The sequence below is a fragment of the Polychytrium aggregatum genome (genome assembly GCF_025602895.1).
Source record: "Polychytrium aggregatum strain JEL109 chromosome Unknown BJ171scaffold_26, whole genome shotgun sequence".
Classification (NCBI taxonomy): Eukaryota; Fungi; Chytridiomycota; class Chytridiomycetes; order Polychytriales; genus Polychytrium; species Polychytrium aggregatum.
Window position 1 is genome coordinate 244,445 of NW_026516228.1, and position 13,122 is coordinate 257,566.

At 57.7% G+C, this 13,122-nt stretch overlaps 4 protein-coding genes across 4 annotated transcripts; 2 read left to right on the top strand and 2 right to left on the bottom strand.

Annotated features, from left to right (window-relative positions):
* Positions 1 to 1,343: 1,343 nt before the first annotated feature.
* Positions 1,344 to 4,394, bottom strand: BJ171DRAFT_443683 (radial spokehead-like protein). Its single transcript, XM_053108122.1, has 8 exons — positions 4,059 to 4,394; positions 3,820 to 3,899; positions 3,584 to 3,643; positions 2,930 to 3,416; positions 2,752 to 2,849; positions 2,354 to 2,495; positions 1,942 to 2,214; positions 1,344 to 1,739 (listed from the first exon to the last, which is right to left on the bottom strand). The coding sequence occupies exons 1-8, from the start codon at positions 4,126 to 4,128 to the stop codon at positions 1,372 to 1,374; spliced, it is 1,578 nt and encodes a 525-aa protein (XP_052965208.1). The 5' UTR covers positions 4,129 to 4,394; the 3' UTR covers positions 1,344 to 1,371.
* Positions 4,395 to 5,786: 1,392 nt separating this feature from the next.
* On the top strand, positions 5,787 to 8,332 carry BJ171DRAFT_583306 (kinase-like protein; the record flags this gene model as incomplete). The annotated part of the gene is made up of 8 exons (XM_053114240.1): positions 5,787 to 5,835; positions 5,939 to 5,994; positions 6,176 to 6,501; positions 6,931 to 7,058; positions 7,180 to 7,262; positions 7,481 to 7,753; positions 7,897 to 8,145; positions 8,270 to 8,332. 8 exons carry the CDS (start codon positions 5,787 to 5,789, stop codon positions 8,330 to 8,332), a joined length of 1,227 nt encoding a protein of 408 aa, XP_052965209.1.
* A 580-nt stretch (positions 8,333 to 8,912) lies between these two features.
* Positions 8,913 to 10,301, bottom strand: BJ171DRAFT_153625 (Skp1 family, dimerization domain-containing protein). The gene is made up of 2 exons (XM_053105800.1): positions 9,718 to 10,301; positions 8,913 to 9,495 (listed from the first exon to the last, which is right to left on the bottom strand). Exons 1-2 carry the CDS (start codon positions 10,090 to 10,092, stop codon positions 9,127 to 9,129), a joined length of 744 nt encoding a protein of 247 aa, XP_052965210.1. The 5' UTR covers positions 10,093 to 10,301; the 3' UTR covers positions 8,913 to 9,126.
* BJ171DRAFT_600281 (Oxoglutarate and iron-dependent oxygenase degradation C-term-domain-containing protein) lies at positions 10,172 to 12,323 on the top strand (the record flags this gene model as incomplete). The annotated part of the gene is made up of 3 exons (XM_053114998.1): positions 10,172 to 10,540; positions 10,666 to 11,214; positions 11,382 to 12,323. Exons 1-3 carry the CDS (start codon positions 10,238 to 10,240, stop codon positions 12,321 to 12,323), a joined length of 1,794 nt encoding a protein of 597 aa, XP_052965211.1. The 5' UTR covers positions 10,172 to 10,237.
* Positions 12,324 to 13,122: the final 799 nt, after the last annotated feature.

Consider the following 13,122-nt stretch of genomic DNA (forward strand, 5'->3'; position numbering starts at 1 on the left):
GCTGGATGGCCCCTCTTGGCAGAGCCAGTGCGAGCCAGTCCATCGTCCGGCGACCAGCCAGCTCTCCTCAGGCTTGGCCCATGGACCCACATACATCGCTCGTCTCGGACCCGCATCTGCCGATCCTTGGCGTTGGGGACGTGGCGGGCGCTCACCCAATGCCTTCGGGCTGCTGGCCGATGCCAAGACCTGCAGCACCAATTAAAGCAGCCCGGCTGAACCTCGTCCAGCCTCATCCAACCTCATCCTCCGCTCGCCCTCGTTGATCTACCGCATCCACAGCTACATCAAAGCCTCGCCTCATTCTCTTCCCTGCTGATACATCGCTGCCGCCGATCACCCACATCAAGCAAACCTACCGCCAGCCATGTTCCTCGCCTCGATAAGCTCCCTCGCCGCCAGTGCCCAGGAGCTCTCTCTCTCTGCCAAGATCGGCCTCACCGCCGTCACGTTGGGACTGACTGCTCTCTTCATCCGAAGCCGCTCCCGGGCAGCTTCGGCACCCACGGCTTCATCCACAATCATCCCTCGCCGCATGACTGCCCGTGTTCCTGGCTCCGGCGAGTTTGTCGTCTTCCTCATAGGCATGAGAATCAACCGGTTCTGGAACTTTGGGCCGTGGCTACGAGTTGCTCGCGCCATGCCCAAGATGATCGAGGAGCTAAACTCCAAGCCCGAGGAGTTCGGTTTCTTGGGAGCCGAGTCGTATTTCGGCCAAACGACGGTCATGATCCAATATTGGCGCTCCCGCGAGCATCTCATGAGCTACAGCCGCAACCGCAATGCCGAACACCTGCCGGCCTGGAAGGAATTCCAGCAGCTCGTCGGCACCTCGGGTGAAGTGGGTATCTGGCACGAAACCTATGTCATCCAGAACGGCGGCTACGAAAATATCTATGTCAATATGCCACCCTTTGGCCTCGGCAAGGCCGTTGGGCTCACCGAAATCGGGCCCAACACCAACTCGGCCAACAAGCGTCTGCAAGCCAACTCTGGCGAGCCGTCCACCGAAACCAACGACAGCGAACCCCTTCAGGAGTAACCGGCTTTGGTCCGTGGTTGGCCGGCTGACAATCGAGCCCAGGGCGGTGTCTGTGTGTCGGATTTGGCGTGTGAAGAAAGTGCATGTCCTCACTTCTCCCAGCTGCCTTTGTGTCGTGCCTTGGTGCATGCGACCTCATTTTGTCGCTCCACATCACAGTATCGTGGACCCGCGGCGTTGGGTTCATGAACATATTTTCCTGTCATTTTATTCTTTCCGATATGATATGATGCGATGCGATGTGATGCGATGTGATTCTATGCAAGTAGCGGGTGCTGATCACCTCCTCATGCAACGAAGAGTACTCAATACCACGTCGGGCCGTTTGGCTAATCGTCTCCCTCCTCGGCCTCGCCTTCGGCGGCCTCTTCCTCTTCCTCCTTCTCCTCGAGCTTGGCCTTGAGGGCCTCCTCGTAGGCCTTCTCCTCCTCGACCGTCGGGTCGACCTGCTCTGTGATCTCGGCGCCGAGCGGGGTGTACTCGCTCTGGATCTCCGGCAGCTTGGGCGGGATAAAGTGCTGGACGGGGTTTCCGAGATCTTTGAGCCCATCTCCGACGTAGATGTTGGTGAACTTGTCGTTGAAGGCCACCACGGCAGCTCCGGGCCATCGTGTCGACCGCATCACGACGGGAGTAAACTTTGGCGGACTGAGAGTGCTGCAGATGCGGCTGGTCCAGGCCGGGATGTCGCCGTGATCTGTTTAGTGGTAGTGGTAGTGGTAGTGGTAGTGGTAGTGGTAGTGGTAGTGGTAGCGTTCGGGAAAGTTGTGTCAAGTCCCAAGATATATATGAGCTCTAGAATTCGATGCTGCTTTCTCCCTCTCTCGCTTGGTGCAACAGCCCTAGCAATCGTTTTACTCCAGCTGGGTGCTCTCCTGCATTTGCTACCAGTGGCCTACCTTCATCACCACTCAGGGGACTCAGGATTGGGGGGCCGGCTTCGGGCTGCGGAGCTTCTTCGTTGTCTTCCTGCGACCCGGCATCGCTGCCGCCGTCTTCTTCATCCTCCTCTCCCTCGTTACCCTCCTTCTTGAGCGACGCCAATGGATTCTCCCAGGTGACTCGTCCCTGGGGCAAGATATACGGAACGTGGTGCACCCAGTTGGCTGGATTCAAAAGCGCCTCGTTGGGCTGGCCCTCGTACTCGGGATTGATGATGATGGATGTGTTATCTGTCCAGAAGAAAAGTCATGTCATGTCATCTGATGAGGCACTCGCTAGGCTGGTAACGCCTTCAATCGAGCGATCAACTCCCCTTTGTATCCTCGACAGGTGTCAGAACCTGTTGATCACTGCCCTTCTGGAACTTACGCTCTAGATCTTCTCCGTCAGCTTCTTCGGGATCAAAGATGTAGTAGCCGGCCGGGCTCACCACGGTCGCGCCAGAGATTCGAGCAATCTGGCAGCGCAGGTACTGCGCCTCGGTGGCATCGAACGCTGGATAGCTGATGATCTGTCCGCGGCAGTTTCCGATAGCACATTTCATATCCGACGACACAATAGATTTCAAGTGAGCATTGGGCGGGCAAATGCTCGGGTTCATATGTCCACCGACGTCGAGCCTGGACATCGGAACCACAGCGACCCCCTTCCCTCGCTTTTGTCCACTTCCATTCACTAAGAGACATGGGCTTGTTCCATAGCAAACGTTCACCCAAGTGGAGCAACTCGCCTCCCCTCCCCCAGTGCTGATCTGAATGGAGGGTCACCTTGTGGGCAAGGTCTCCGGTGAAGTATTTGCGGATCTTGCGTGCGATTTGCATCTTCTCTGGAATGACGTCAGGCAGGCGAGTCCAAGGTCCTCCCGCTGACCAAGCCAAGGGTCGCCAAGTCAAAAGTCAGCAAGTGCGCGAGTGTATGCGGTTGAGGCACTCGAGTTCTACTCACGGTACGGTGTGACATAGTATATGTACTTGTTGACGCCTGTTCGCATTTCCTTTGGCAAGGGAGGGATCACCTTGTTCTTTGGCTTTGGCGCTCCTTCCTCATCCTCGGGGTTGGTACTGCCCTCGGGATTGGCGGCTGCGTTCTCGCTGGGGGCCGCTTGCTCGGCCTCTTCTTGAGGAGCCTCGTCAGATGCCAGGGTTCCGTTGACGACGGCATCTTCTTCATCAATAGTACCCTCGCGGAGCTCTCCCTCGATGATGATATAGTTGCTCTTGAGTCCAAAAATTTTGCCCCAGAGGCGCACGGACTTGAGGGACTTTTCCTCGACAAGCTGTTTCAAGGACAGGAACAGCAAGAAGGTTTCCTCGCTGCCAAGGGTGAGGCCGCCCCATTCCCACAGATGGGAAATGTCCATGATATCGGGAATCTCGCCCGAAGGCGGTTCGATTGGGGCATGCTCCCCACTGCCGTCCTCGAGGAGTGGCCTCTGCAGAGCAATCGAATCGTCAGCTTGGATCAAGTCATGTGTGCACCATCGATGTCGCTGGAGTGGCCATGTCACGCAGCAGTGATCTGTGTTTTAAACCTGCTGCAGTCGATTCCGAGACGGTACGGTCTGCAAGATGCCCAGGGGCTGACGCGACGAGTGCCCACCTCGAAGAGTTTGATTTGGATCTTTGCCAACTCTGCAGCAAGCGAGGTGTCTGGCACTTTCTAAGCACAGAGGAGCGCCGGTGGGTTAGCACGTAACTCCGGACCCTCAGAGAGCAATCTCATCGCGCGCACCGGAAAATGTGTGCGTTAGGTTGGCAATGTCCGCATCGGTCATGAGCGTGGGAGGGAGGGGGCCAGGCGCACCAGCAATACGGCAGGACGTGGATGCAACGCACCTGAAGCGCACCGGGCGAGTCTGCATTTTCGGCACGGAACCCTGACTTTTTACACTCTATCGAGAGGCTCTCGAAGATATCTGCGGTATCAATGCCGCGATAAGAACGCGCTCGCGCGATACGATGCGGCAGTATGCACCAGGGAAATGGAAATGGCTGCCATCGACACTGTCTCCAGGGAAGCCCAGGCGGAGAGCGCATGCCGTCAAGCATTGTGCGGTCGGTGAGCGACTACATACCAACCGCGTTTTTGGGCCGTGTTTCAAGAACCCTCATCAGACACACCGTCAGGTGGTCGTAAAGATTCATCTCGGACCTTTCCGAGTTGGTCTTGAGGAAGGCCTTGGCCAGGGCAAGCTCCGAGTCATCAGGCAGCCCACTGATGGGCGGGATGTACTTGTCCTTCTTGTAGAGAAAGTCATAGGGCAGCGTTTCTTTGACAGGCGGTGGAGCTCGCGGCAGCGTCTCGAGCTGCAATTCCTCTCGAGGGCTCGCGGCCGAAGCACGCGCACCATCGGTCCGACGCCCGGGCTTGGTTTCGGCGACGGCCTCGGAGCTGTCGCCAGCAATTGCGGCTTCGTCCGCATCGACACCCAATTCACCGGCCCTGGAGTCCTCGTCAAGGTTTGCATTTGTAGCTTCGCCCGAATCAGTTGCGCCGGCATCGGCCAGGTTCTCGTCGTCGCCACCCGAGTCGGCCAAGTTGGGGTCGGTTTCGCTATCCATTCAGAGTCGAGGAGACGCGGCTGGAGAAATGTGCGTTGGGCAGATGAGAAGATGCTGATGAGACGCGTGGGAATTTGCAGCGCTATGCAGCCAGACCAGCGACAAGAGGCGATGGCGGCGGACCGAATGCAGGCAGCGGGGCAAGTCTGAAAGCCCGCCCTCGAGGTTCCCAAGCAGGTGACCGACCGACCCACCGCCGGGGTGTGCAGCTGTGTGGTTGCCCACAGCGGTCGCGCTCGATCACCTGGCGGGCAGTTTTGGGCCCGCTGCAATGCTGGGGGAGCGAGTGCTCGCTCAGTTGGGCAATATGGAGTGGATGCTTGAGGAACATCGGTGGCATCCCGACAGGATACATACAGCACGACCAAAACGGAGCCGGACACTGTTTTGAGCGGAACTGCTGCTGTTTTCTACATGCCGCATACCTCATACTGCATGCTGCACACACGTCCATCCATCGTCCATCATGAACAAAGTCTGTCCAAGAGACTGGAACGAAACGACTTGCTCGACCGACTATCTCGGCGTCGAGAAATATCGGGCCTGTCCAACTCGTCGAATGCATGCACCACACTCCCACATCGCGACACCAATGCCAGCCGAGTGTCGCCACAGGAGATCAACTGGAGTGCAACCCCATGGCCCATATGCCGTGGCCGACGGATCACCGAGGAGCACTCGGGGATATCCAGTCTGCTTCGTTCTCGCGTTGCGTCTTCCCGTCTCTTCAGCAGCATGTCGCTTCCACACCACGCAACTCCATGCGCTCCAGCAGGCACCCGGTCGCACCGTCCCACGGCGCACATGGCTGTGGAGGCGATCTGCACGTGAAAGCCTTTCTGCCACAGCGCCGACTTGTCCACGGCCAGGTCGCCATGGACAATCCCGATTGCTTGTGGTGTCCGCGCTGGACGGAGGAGCTCCAGGCAAAGGGCAGAGCAGGACGGATGCCGTCCAGGGCGGTGCTCCTGTCTCGATTCGAGCCGGTGGCCAGAATCCGTTGTGGCAGTCGCAGCCACAGCCCCTCACGCCAGCCTCGTCCGCCCACAATCCCCCCCCCCACATTCCGCTCCTTCACCTTGGTCTCGATCTCGTTTGCCTGTTGGCGTCGTCTGCTTGTCGCTCATCAAGACTTCCCTGGCTGTCTCCAACTGCGGTCAATCGTACCTGCAGCCTCGCTTCTGCGTCGTGGCTGTGTCCCCTCACCATCCCAGCAACAACCCTGGTGCTGACCCGCCGCCATGGGCAACGTGTCTGGTAAAAGTTATGTGCCCGAAGACGGCGCAGAGAGTAGGTATCCCGCTGTCTTCAAGTCGGGGAGGGGGCAAATGACTCGTCCTGCATCAATGTCTTTTGCCTGACCAAGCGGATCTGCTCTGATTCCAACCTCAAGTCGATCTACGCCAGTTCGAGTTCCTTCGCAACATCGGCAAGGGTGCCTTCGGAAAGGTTCGTAACGTCTCCGTCTCGCTGGCCGGTCCTTCGCGGTTGCGAGCGTCCCCGATTCTGTCGGCGTTGAGCCACAGGCAGCCATTCGCTCGAGCCCCACGGCGCTGGTGCCGACTCCAATGTGCCTGTTTCCACCAAGGCCGCTGCTCATCCGCACCGGCTTCGCTCACTATCGACCCAGGTGCGCATTGTTCAGAAGCGGGACACGCAGAAAATGTACGCCCTCAAATACATCAACAAGAAGAAGTGTGTCCGCATGGATGCCGTCGAAAACATTCTGCGGGAGCGACGGATCCTCGAGGAACTGAAGCACCCCTTTGTTGTCAATCTGTGGTTTGCTTTCCAAGACGACGTCAACATCTACATGGTCCTCGATCTGATGCTCGGCGGCGACCTGCGATTCCACTTTGAGCGCATCAAGTATTTCCCAGAGGAGGCCATTCGGTTCTATGCCGCCGAGATCGGATGCGCTCTGTCTTATCTCCACTCCAAAGGAATCGTGCATCGGTAGGCATATCTTGCAATCCCGCTGTGGCCATGGCTACGGATTTGGTGTATTGTGCTGGGGTCGGAGCGATGCCGTGTGTCGCTCGGGCACAGCGAGGCTCAGGCTGGGAACTTTTGGGCGAGCATCACAATCTCCCAAGGCGGTTCTCGGATTATCGACTACCGTACTTGTCTGTACAGCCGGCGGCAACAGCAGCTTTGCTGACCCAGCTATGGCACTGAGGCTAGGTCCCGCGCTGGGCTTACTCCGGAGGCCGGTCGAAGGCACTGTCGTCTGATCCCGTTTTTTTCCACCGGCTGAACTTGGATCGTCCCTATTCCTCGAACACGGCAACTGGTTGATTGCTGCGACCGCACGGAAACCACATCCATCCTCCTGGCGACAAATCGAATCGGACTTTGACCACAATCAACTGCCGTCATCCCCAGGGACCTCAAACCCGATAACCTTTTGCTGGATGACGATGGCCACATCCACATCACCGATTTCAACATTGCTCGCAAGATTGAAGAGGGCAAAGTACTGCGGTCTCATTCTGGTACTCTCTGCTACATGGGTAAGCACTAAGCCAGCACAGATGTCAATCCATTTCGACGCCGAGCTGCCATAGCTTTGTCCGTCGTTGAATGTGCTGACTGCTCGCCATACTGACGACGGCCGATTGCGAATAGCACCAGAGATCTTTATGGACCAAGGATACACATTTTCGGTGGACTGGTGGAGTCTGGGCATCATTCTCTTCGAACTGACCTTTGGACGGGTAGGTGATCATGCTCGCCAAGATAGATCCCACGCGCATGTGTCAATCCTCAATGGCTCTCGCCCGGACCGCTAGCTCAATGCTGAACCGACGCACCTGAGTTTTCAAGGTCACCTGCCACGTTGATCATCATATGATATGCGTGGTCGATCAACTCACTGCTGTTCTATGATGATCCGCCCCGCCTCGCGACAACTCTCACAACCTGTCGATCCAAGACTCCGTTCGCCGGCGAAAACCATCAGGGCGTCCAAAACGATATTGTGAATGCCCCACTGACATTCCCGAGCCGCCACATTATCCAGAAGACACATATCAACCCAGCGCTGGAATGCATCGATATTATCCGGCGGCTGCTAGAGCGCAACGTCCCGTCGAGGCTTTCGTGCGGGCCCAGCGGCATCAGGGACTTTTGCTCGCACCCATGGTTTGACGACCTGGATTGGGTTGCATTGGAGAATCTCGAGCTCAAGCCTCCGTTCTCGCCAAAGGTAAGTGCGTGCGATGGCCCCAGTTGTCGCATTTTGTAGTGTCGCTGTGCGAATGATGTATGTCACCAAGTGCCTTTGGATCAGTGAGGCTAAGCAGCGACTCCACGCAATCTGAGACCGCTCCCTATTCATTGCAATAACAGTCCGGTGAGATCAACTTTGACCCTATTTATGACCTCGAAGAGATCTTATTGGAAGAAGACCCTCTCGAGTATCGTCCCTGGAAGCCCAAGCGGCTCACCGAAACCGATTCGCGGAAGGGCATAAAGGCCTTCCAAAAGTCCAAGAGCGCAGCCGATGTCCAGCTCGAATACCTCGAGCAGCAGTTCCAGACGTTTGACATCAGCATTTACGATAAATACAAAGGCACCGAAGCGACCCCGCCCGGCTGGGTTCGCTGTGTTGATGGCCAGCCGAAAGGCACGGAAGGCGATCGTCACGGATCTTCCAACGAAAGTCTTGGTCCAAGCCCCGCCGACACCGCAAACTTGTCCAAGAATCCTGTTTTGGCCGCAGGCTCAGCCCGACCGTTCGTATCCGCGGCCCTTTTGGAGACAAGCGAGCCTGCGAATCCGATGATGCCGCCTTCCCGATCGCTCTCTGATGAAAACGGGCTGTCCAAGGCAATCACTAACTTGGTTTCGCTATCCGAGCGCACATCGCGAGCAAGTGAGACACCCAGCGATCCACGCCAAACCCGCCAGCATGTTGCTCCCAGAGGACCTGAAGTCTCAACCGGGCCGATGCCCTCATAACGGTGATAGATGCTGCCGTCGGCTGCGCTGCCTCGAATTGGAAGCCGTATCTTCCAGTTTTGTACTGATGCGAATGGATGTATTGCCCAAGACGAAAGGAGGGACCGCGATCCTATTTGCGGACCCATAGCACCGCTTTTCCCGACACTCGGATACCACAGCCTGTTCAGACCAAATCGGGATAGTGGCATTTGTGTCCCTCCGCATGTCGACCGCTGACTGTTGTTAACTTGGGGGGGGGGAGCACAGTGTTGAGATACAATATACAGTCAACCCTTTGGACGGCTCCATGGTTTCTTGGCGTCAATAAAGTCGGATCGGACGAGTCACTGGCTGTGTGCTTTGGGCCTTGGGCGGCTCTGGCAGTGGTGGACGTGCCCGAGGCACTCGTTTCGTTCTGGGGGAAGCTGTGGTTGTTGATCAAAAATATGGGCGTCCCTTGTTTTTATTGCATTGACTGTAAAACAGCCATGAAGCTTCAGACAGTCTCCAATACGCGATGTTCTGTTGCACTTTGGTTCATATGTGGACGCTCTAAAGAGTAAGTATCGATACACTGCAACAGCAGTGGGTGCGAGGGAGGAGGATGGGGGTAACCTTGTGGGCGACTATGTGCGACTATGGAATGATGTCGTCATCGTGGGGGATGTTGAACCGGTCGCGGATCTCCCTGATGGACTTTCCGGCGACCATGTTGGCGACGTATTTGCAGCAAACGTCGAGCAGGTCCTTGATTTCGAGGTAGTTGGCCGCTAGCAGAATCTCAAACAGCTCGGCCTCGGGCAAGCTCAGAAAGGATTCGTCCCATGGGTCGATCGTGTTGAGGGTGCCTGGCGGGTAGAAGGTCCTGTCCTTTGAATGCGTGCCTGCGACAGAAGTGGTTGCTCCGATGATGGCTGCAGCTTCTGATGTGCCTGTGCTTGGGGCAGCTGCGGTCGAAGGCTCGGGTAGAGGGTCATTTTGGTGGTGTGTGCAAAACTCGATGACCTGGACAGCAGCAGCAGCAGCAGTAGCAGCAGTAGCAGCGAGAGTATGGCACGTTGGGAGGGGGTGTCAGTGATGATGCAAGAGCAAATCGAGTCTGGTACATATCATTGCTGGGATGGGGAAATCAGGTCGCCAGAGCAGCAAGGGTGCGGCAAGAGAGGGGGAATCCGGCAGAGCGCTCGACAGATCGTGAGCCTATTCCAACGACGAGGGGCTGCATACCTTCTTGAGGACGCTGGAGCTGACGTTGGCCAGGGGGATGGGCGTCTCATCCTGCCCAACGTCTTCAATCATGTTTTTGATGAGCGCCGACCGGCGGATGATATTGACATCGATTGAAAAGACATCGCCGTTCTGGGAGATGAGGTTGATTTGGGTGCCGGTCATTGTCCGGAGATGGATCGAGTGGTGCTGGAGTTGATGCAGTCGATACAGCTGTTGCTGGCCCCGGCGACGCCGATCTCCGACGATGGTGGTGCTGCTGATTGTGATGATGGCAAAGCGGCCGGCCAGCGCAGGAGCCAGCCAGAGGTTTGGCGCCTGGCCTATGAATAGCGCCTGGTGCGCGCCCGGTGCGCGCCCGTGTGGCGCTGTCATCGTTGCTCACCTTGCCGGATCGAACCGGCCTCGTTTTCTTGCGATGACGCACCACCCACCCAGCCCATCCACCATCCCTGCTCTGCCGAGACGACGATCTGCGTTTGTTCAGGATCACACCAAATCTTTCCACCTGCACCATCCCATGTCTCCCTCGTCCAAGCGCCAGGCCGACACGCACTCGGGCTCGTCCGGCCCAGCCAAGAAGGCCAAGGCGATCAGCATCCCTCCGCCCGATCCGATCACCCCCGAGGAGGCGCGGAGGAGCTTCTGCGATGGTCTCTTCAACTCCCCGGCAGTCCAGAAGCTCGCCCAGAGCTACTCATCCTCAAAGCCATATAGCCATGGCGTTATCGCAGGGCTCGTGAACGAGGATCTCCTCAAACGAGTCCGCAATGAGGTCCTGACGTCGCTGCGCTTCACCAAGAAGGAGACGGACATTTACAAGGTGAGGACTGCAGCCTCTCCCTCCCTATGTCCATCTCCTCTGATACGGTGCCTCGAACTTGATATGGCGATGCTCCGCTGTCTGATGGTGCGAGGAGCTCATGAGACGCCGCTGACTCTGCGCAGGTCAACCAAACTGGCGATCTTGCCAACCTGGACGGCCTTCCGCCGGACGAGAAGGCGCAATTCAAGAGCCTCCTGCGTCTCCGAAACAGCCTCTATTCGCAAGAGTTCCGTGACCTGATCTCGAGCGTCAGCAGCTGTGGCAAGCTTAGCGGCACCAAGATGGACATGAGCATCAACACCTATTCCGAAGGCTGCCATTTGATCTGCCACGACGATGTCATCGGTACCCGCCGGGTGTCTTTCATCCTGTATCTCCCGGACCCAAACGACGACTGGCAAGCCGAGTACGGCGGCGCCTTGGAGCTCTATCCGGTTGTCGAAAGGGGTGTTCCGGCCCAAGTCCCGACCGTGTCGCTCCTGCCCAAATGGAACCAGTTTGCATTTTTCACGGTTCTCCCAGGCCACTCGTTCCACACGGTGCAGGAGGTTGTTGGTGCGGGGAAGCGCCGCCTCAGTATCCAGGGGTGGTTCCACATTCCACAGGAAGGCGAGGATGGGTACGACCCCGCCGGTCTCAAGGAGGATGGCCCTTCGTCGCTGTCGCAGCTGGTAAGAAGATCGATATCTGACTGGGTCCGAGTTGTGCCAAATGCATCGGGACTGGGTTGCGAATGCCATTCGATGACAGCTCAGCTCACCGCCATGTGCGAGACTGCTCCGCTCACACTGTCTACTTGTCGTTACACACTGACCAACCCGCATTCGGTTTCGGCCAGGCCACCGCTGTGAACGACATGGAGCCGTTCCGCAACTACGAGACAGATCTCGAGGATGGGGATCTGGACGGGTTGGAGCAGCACGACTTGGAGTTCCTGGCCCGGTTCATCAACCCACAGTATCTGCACATCCGCACGCTGCAGCAAGTTACCCGCCATTTCTTGGACGAGTCCTCGATTCAGCTCACAGATTTCCTCAAGAGCGACCTGGCGGAGCAGATTCAAAAGGCCAGTCTTCGGGCGGACGACGACGATGGCATGAGCAAGCAGGCCATTCCACCCCACGGAGCTGGCGCGAAGGCAGGGTGGCTCGTTGCCGGGGCGGCCCACCGCAATCGATGGCTTGAGCTCGATGTTGAAGCGCCTGCTGCACAGGACCATGGCGATTCACTGACCACAGCGCTTCGATCACTCCGTGACGAGCTGTTCCCATCGACATCGTTCCGCAAGTGGCTCGCAGTCATTACGCAACTTAAGCCCCGAACCTTCCGAGGCCGCGTGCGCCGATTCCGGCCAGGCCTGGACTACTCGCTCGCGACAACTGAGACCCGCGGATGCCCTCTGCTTGATGCCACGCTGTGTCTCGCAGCGACCCGCAGCGCCGACGACAAGCAGATGTGGAGCGAGGACGAAGTCGGTGGCTACGACTGCTACATGCTTCCAGACGAAGAAGAAGACGCGGCGATCTACCGAGCCACTGCCGAAGGCGGCGCACTGCTGACGGTGTCGGCGAGCTGGAACACACTCAGCCTCGTCATGCGCGACGAGGGAGTGATGCGGTTCATCAAGTACGTCAGCGGTCTGGCTCCGGGTAGCAGATGGGACGTTGCATTCGAGTACGAGCTGCCGCCATTCGAGGAATACTCGGACGACGACGACGACGACGACGACGACGAAGACGAGGGAGACGAGGGAGACGAGGGAGACGAGGGAAGCAATTAGCAACTGTGTAAGTGGCGAGCTATCGTCCGCGTGAGCCAAGGAATGCGGCATGTGCTGGCCGCGGCCAAACGAAATCTATTATCCACCACAACGTTTCTCCCTTGGTGCTGAGAGGGGAGCTTCTGTACAGCACGTCCAAAACGAAACAGGAGTGCAGTCATGCGATTGCCTCCAGTCTCAGTTGGAAGTGGAGTGGTTATGGTTCGTTTTGGGGGCCGCAGCTCTGGCCGTGGACACTCAGCCGACTGGTGAGTCATTGGCCGAAAGGCGAGCTCAAAGCCAGGTCGCGGTGGTGGCGGTTGAGGGAGGGAGTCATCGCCTTTGTGGGAGGAGCGGTGGACACGACAGGAGGGCAAGACCAACAGGGTGCCCGGCAGATAGCGACGGGACCAACCAAGGCAGCCAGGCGGTGGAACATGCCCAAACGAGAGCAGACCAATCCACAGCAGACAGCTGGAGGAAGCAGAACCAGACAGGCACGAGTGTGGAAGGGACAGCAGAGAAGATCACAAGAACAGCAAGAGCAGAGGAAAGATCTTGTTTCGGGAACATCAAGGCAGGGTCGGACAAGAAGCAGAGCCGCGCGTTGGCGACAGAAGAAGCGCTGTGCAAAGGCAGTGCTGTCACGAGAGCAACTGGTCTGGGAATGGCGCTGGACAAGACAGCCGCAGAGCCGCTGCTGTCCAAGTGCGGTACAGCACACCCCAGCCACAAATGAGAGCCAGGCGGTGTGGCGCAGTGCACGGCCAACAAGAGAGCGCGACCGCGCCGGTGCTGCCGCGTGATCTGTGCGCAGCAG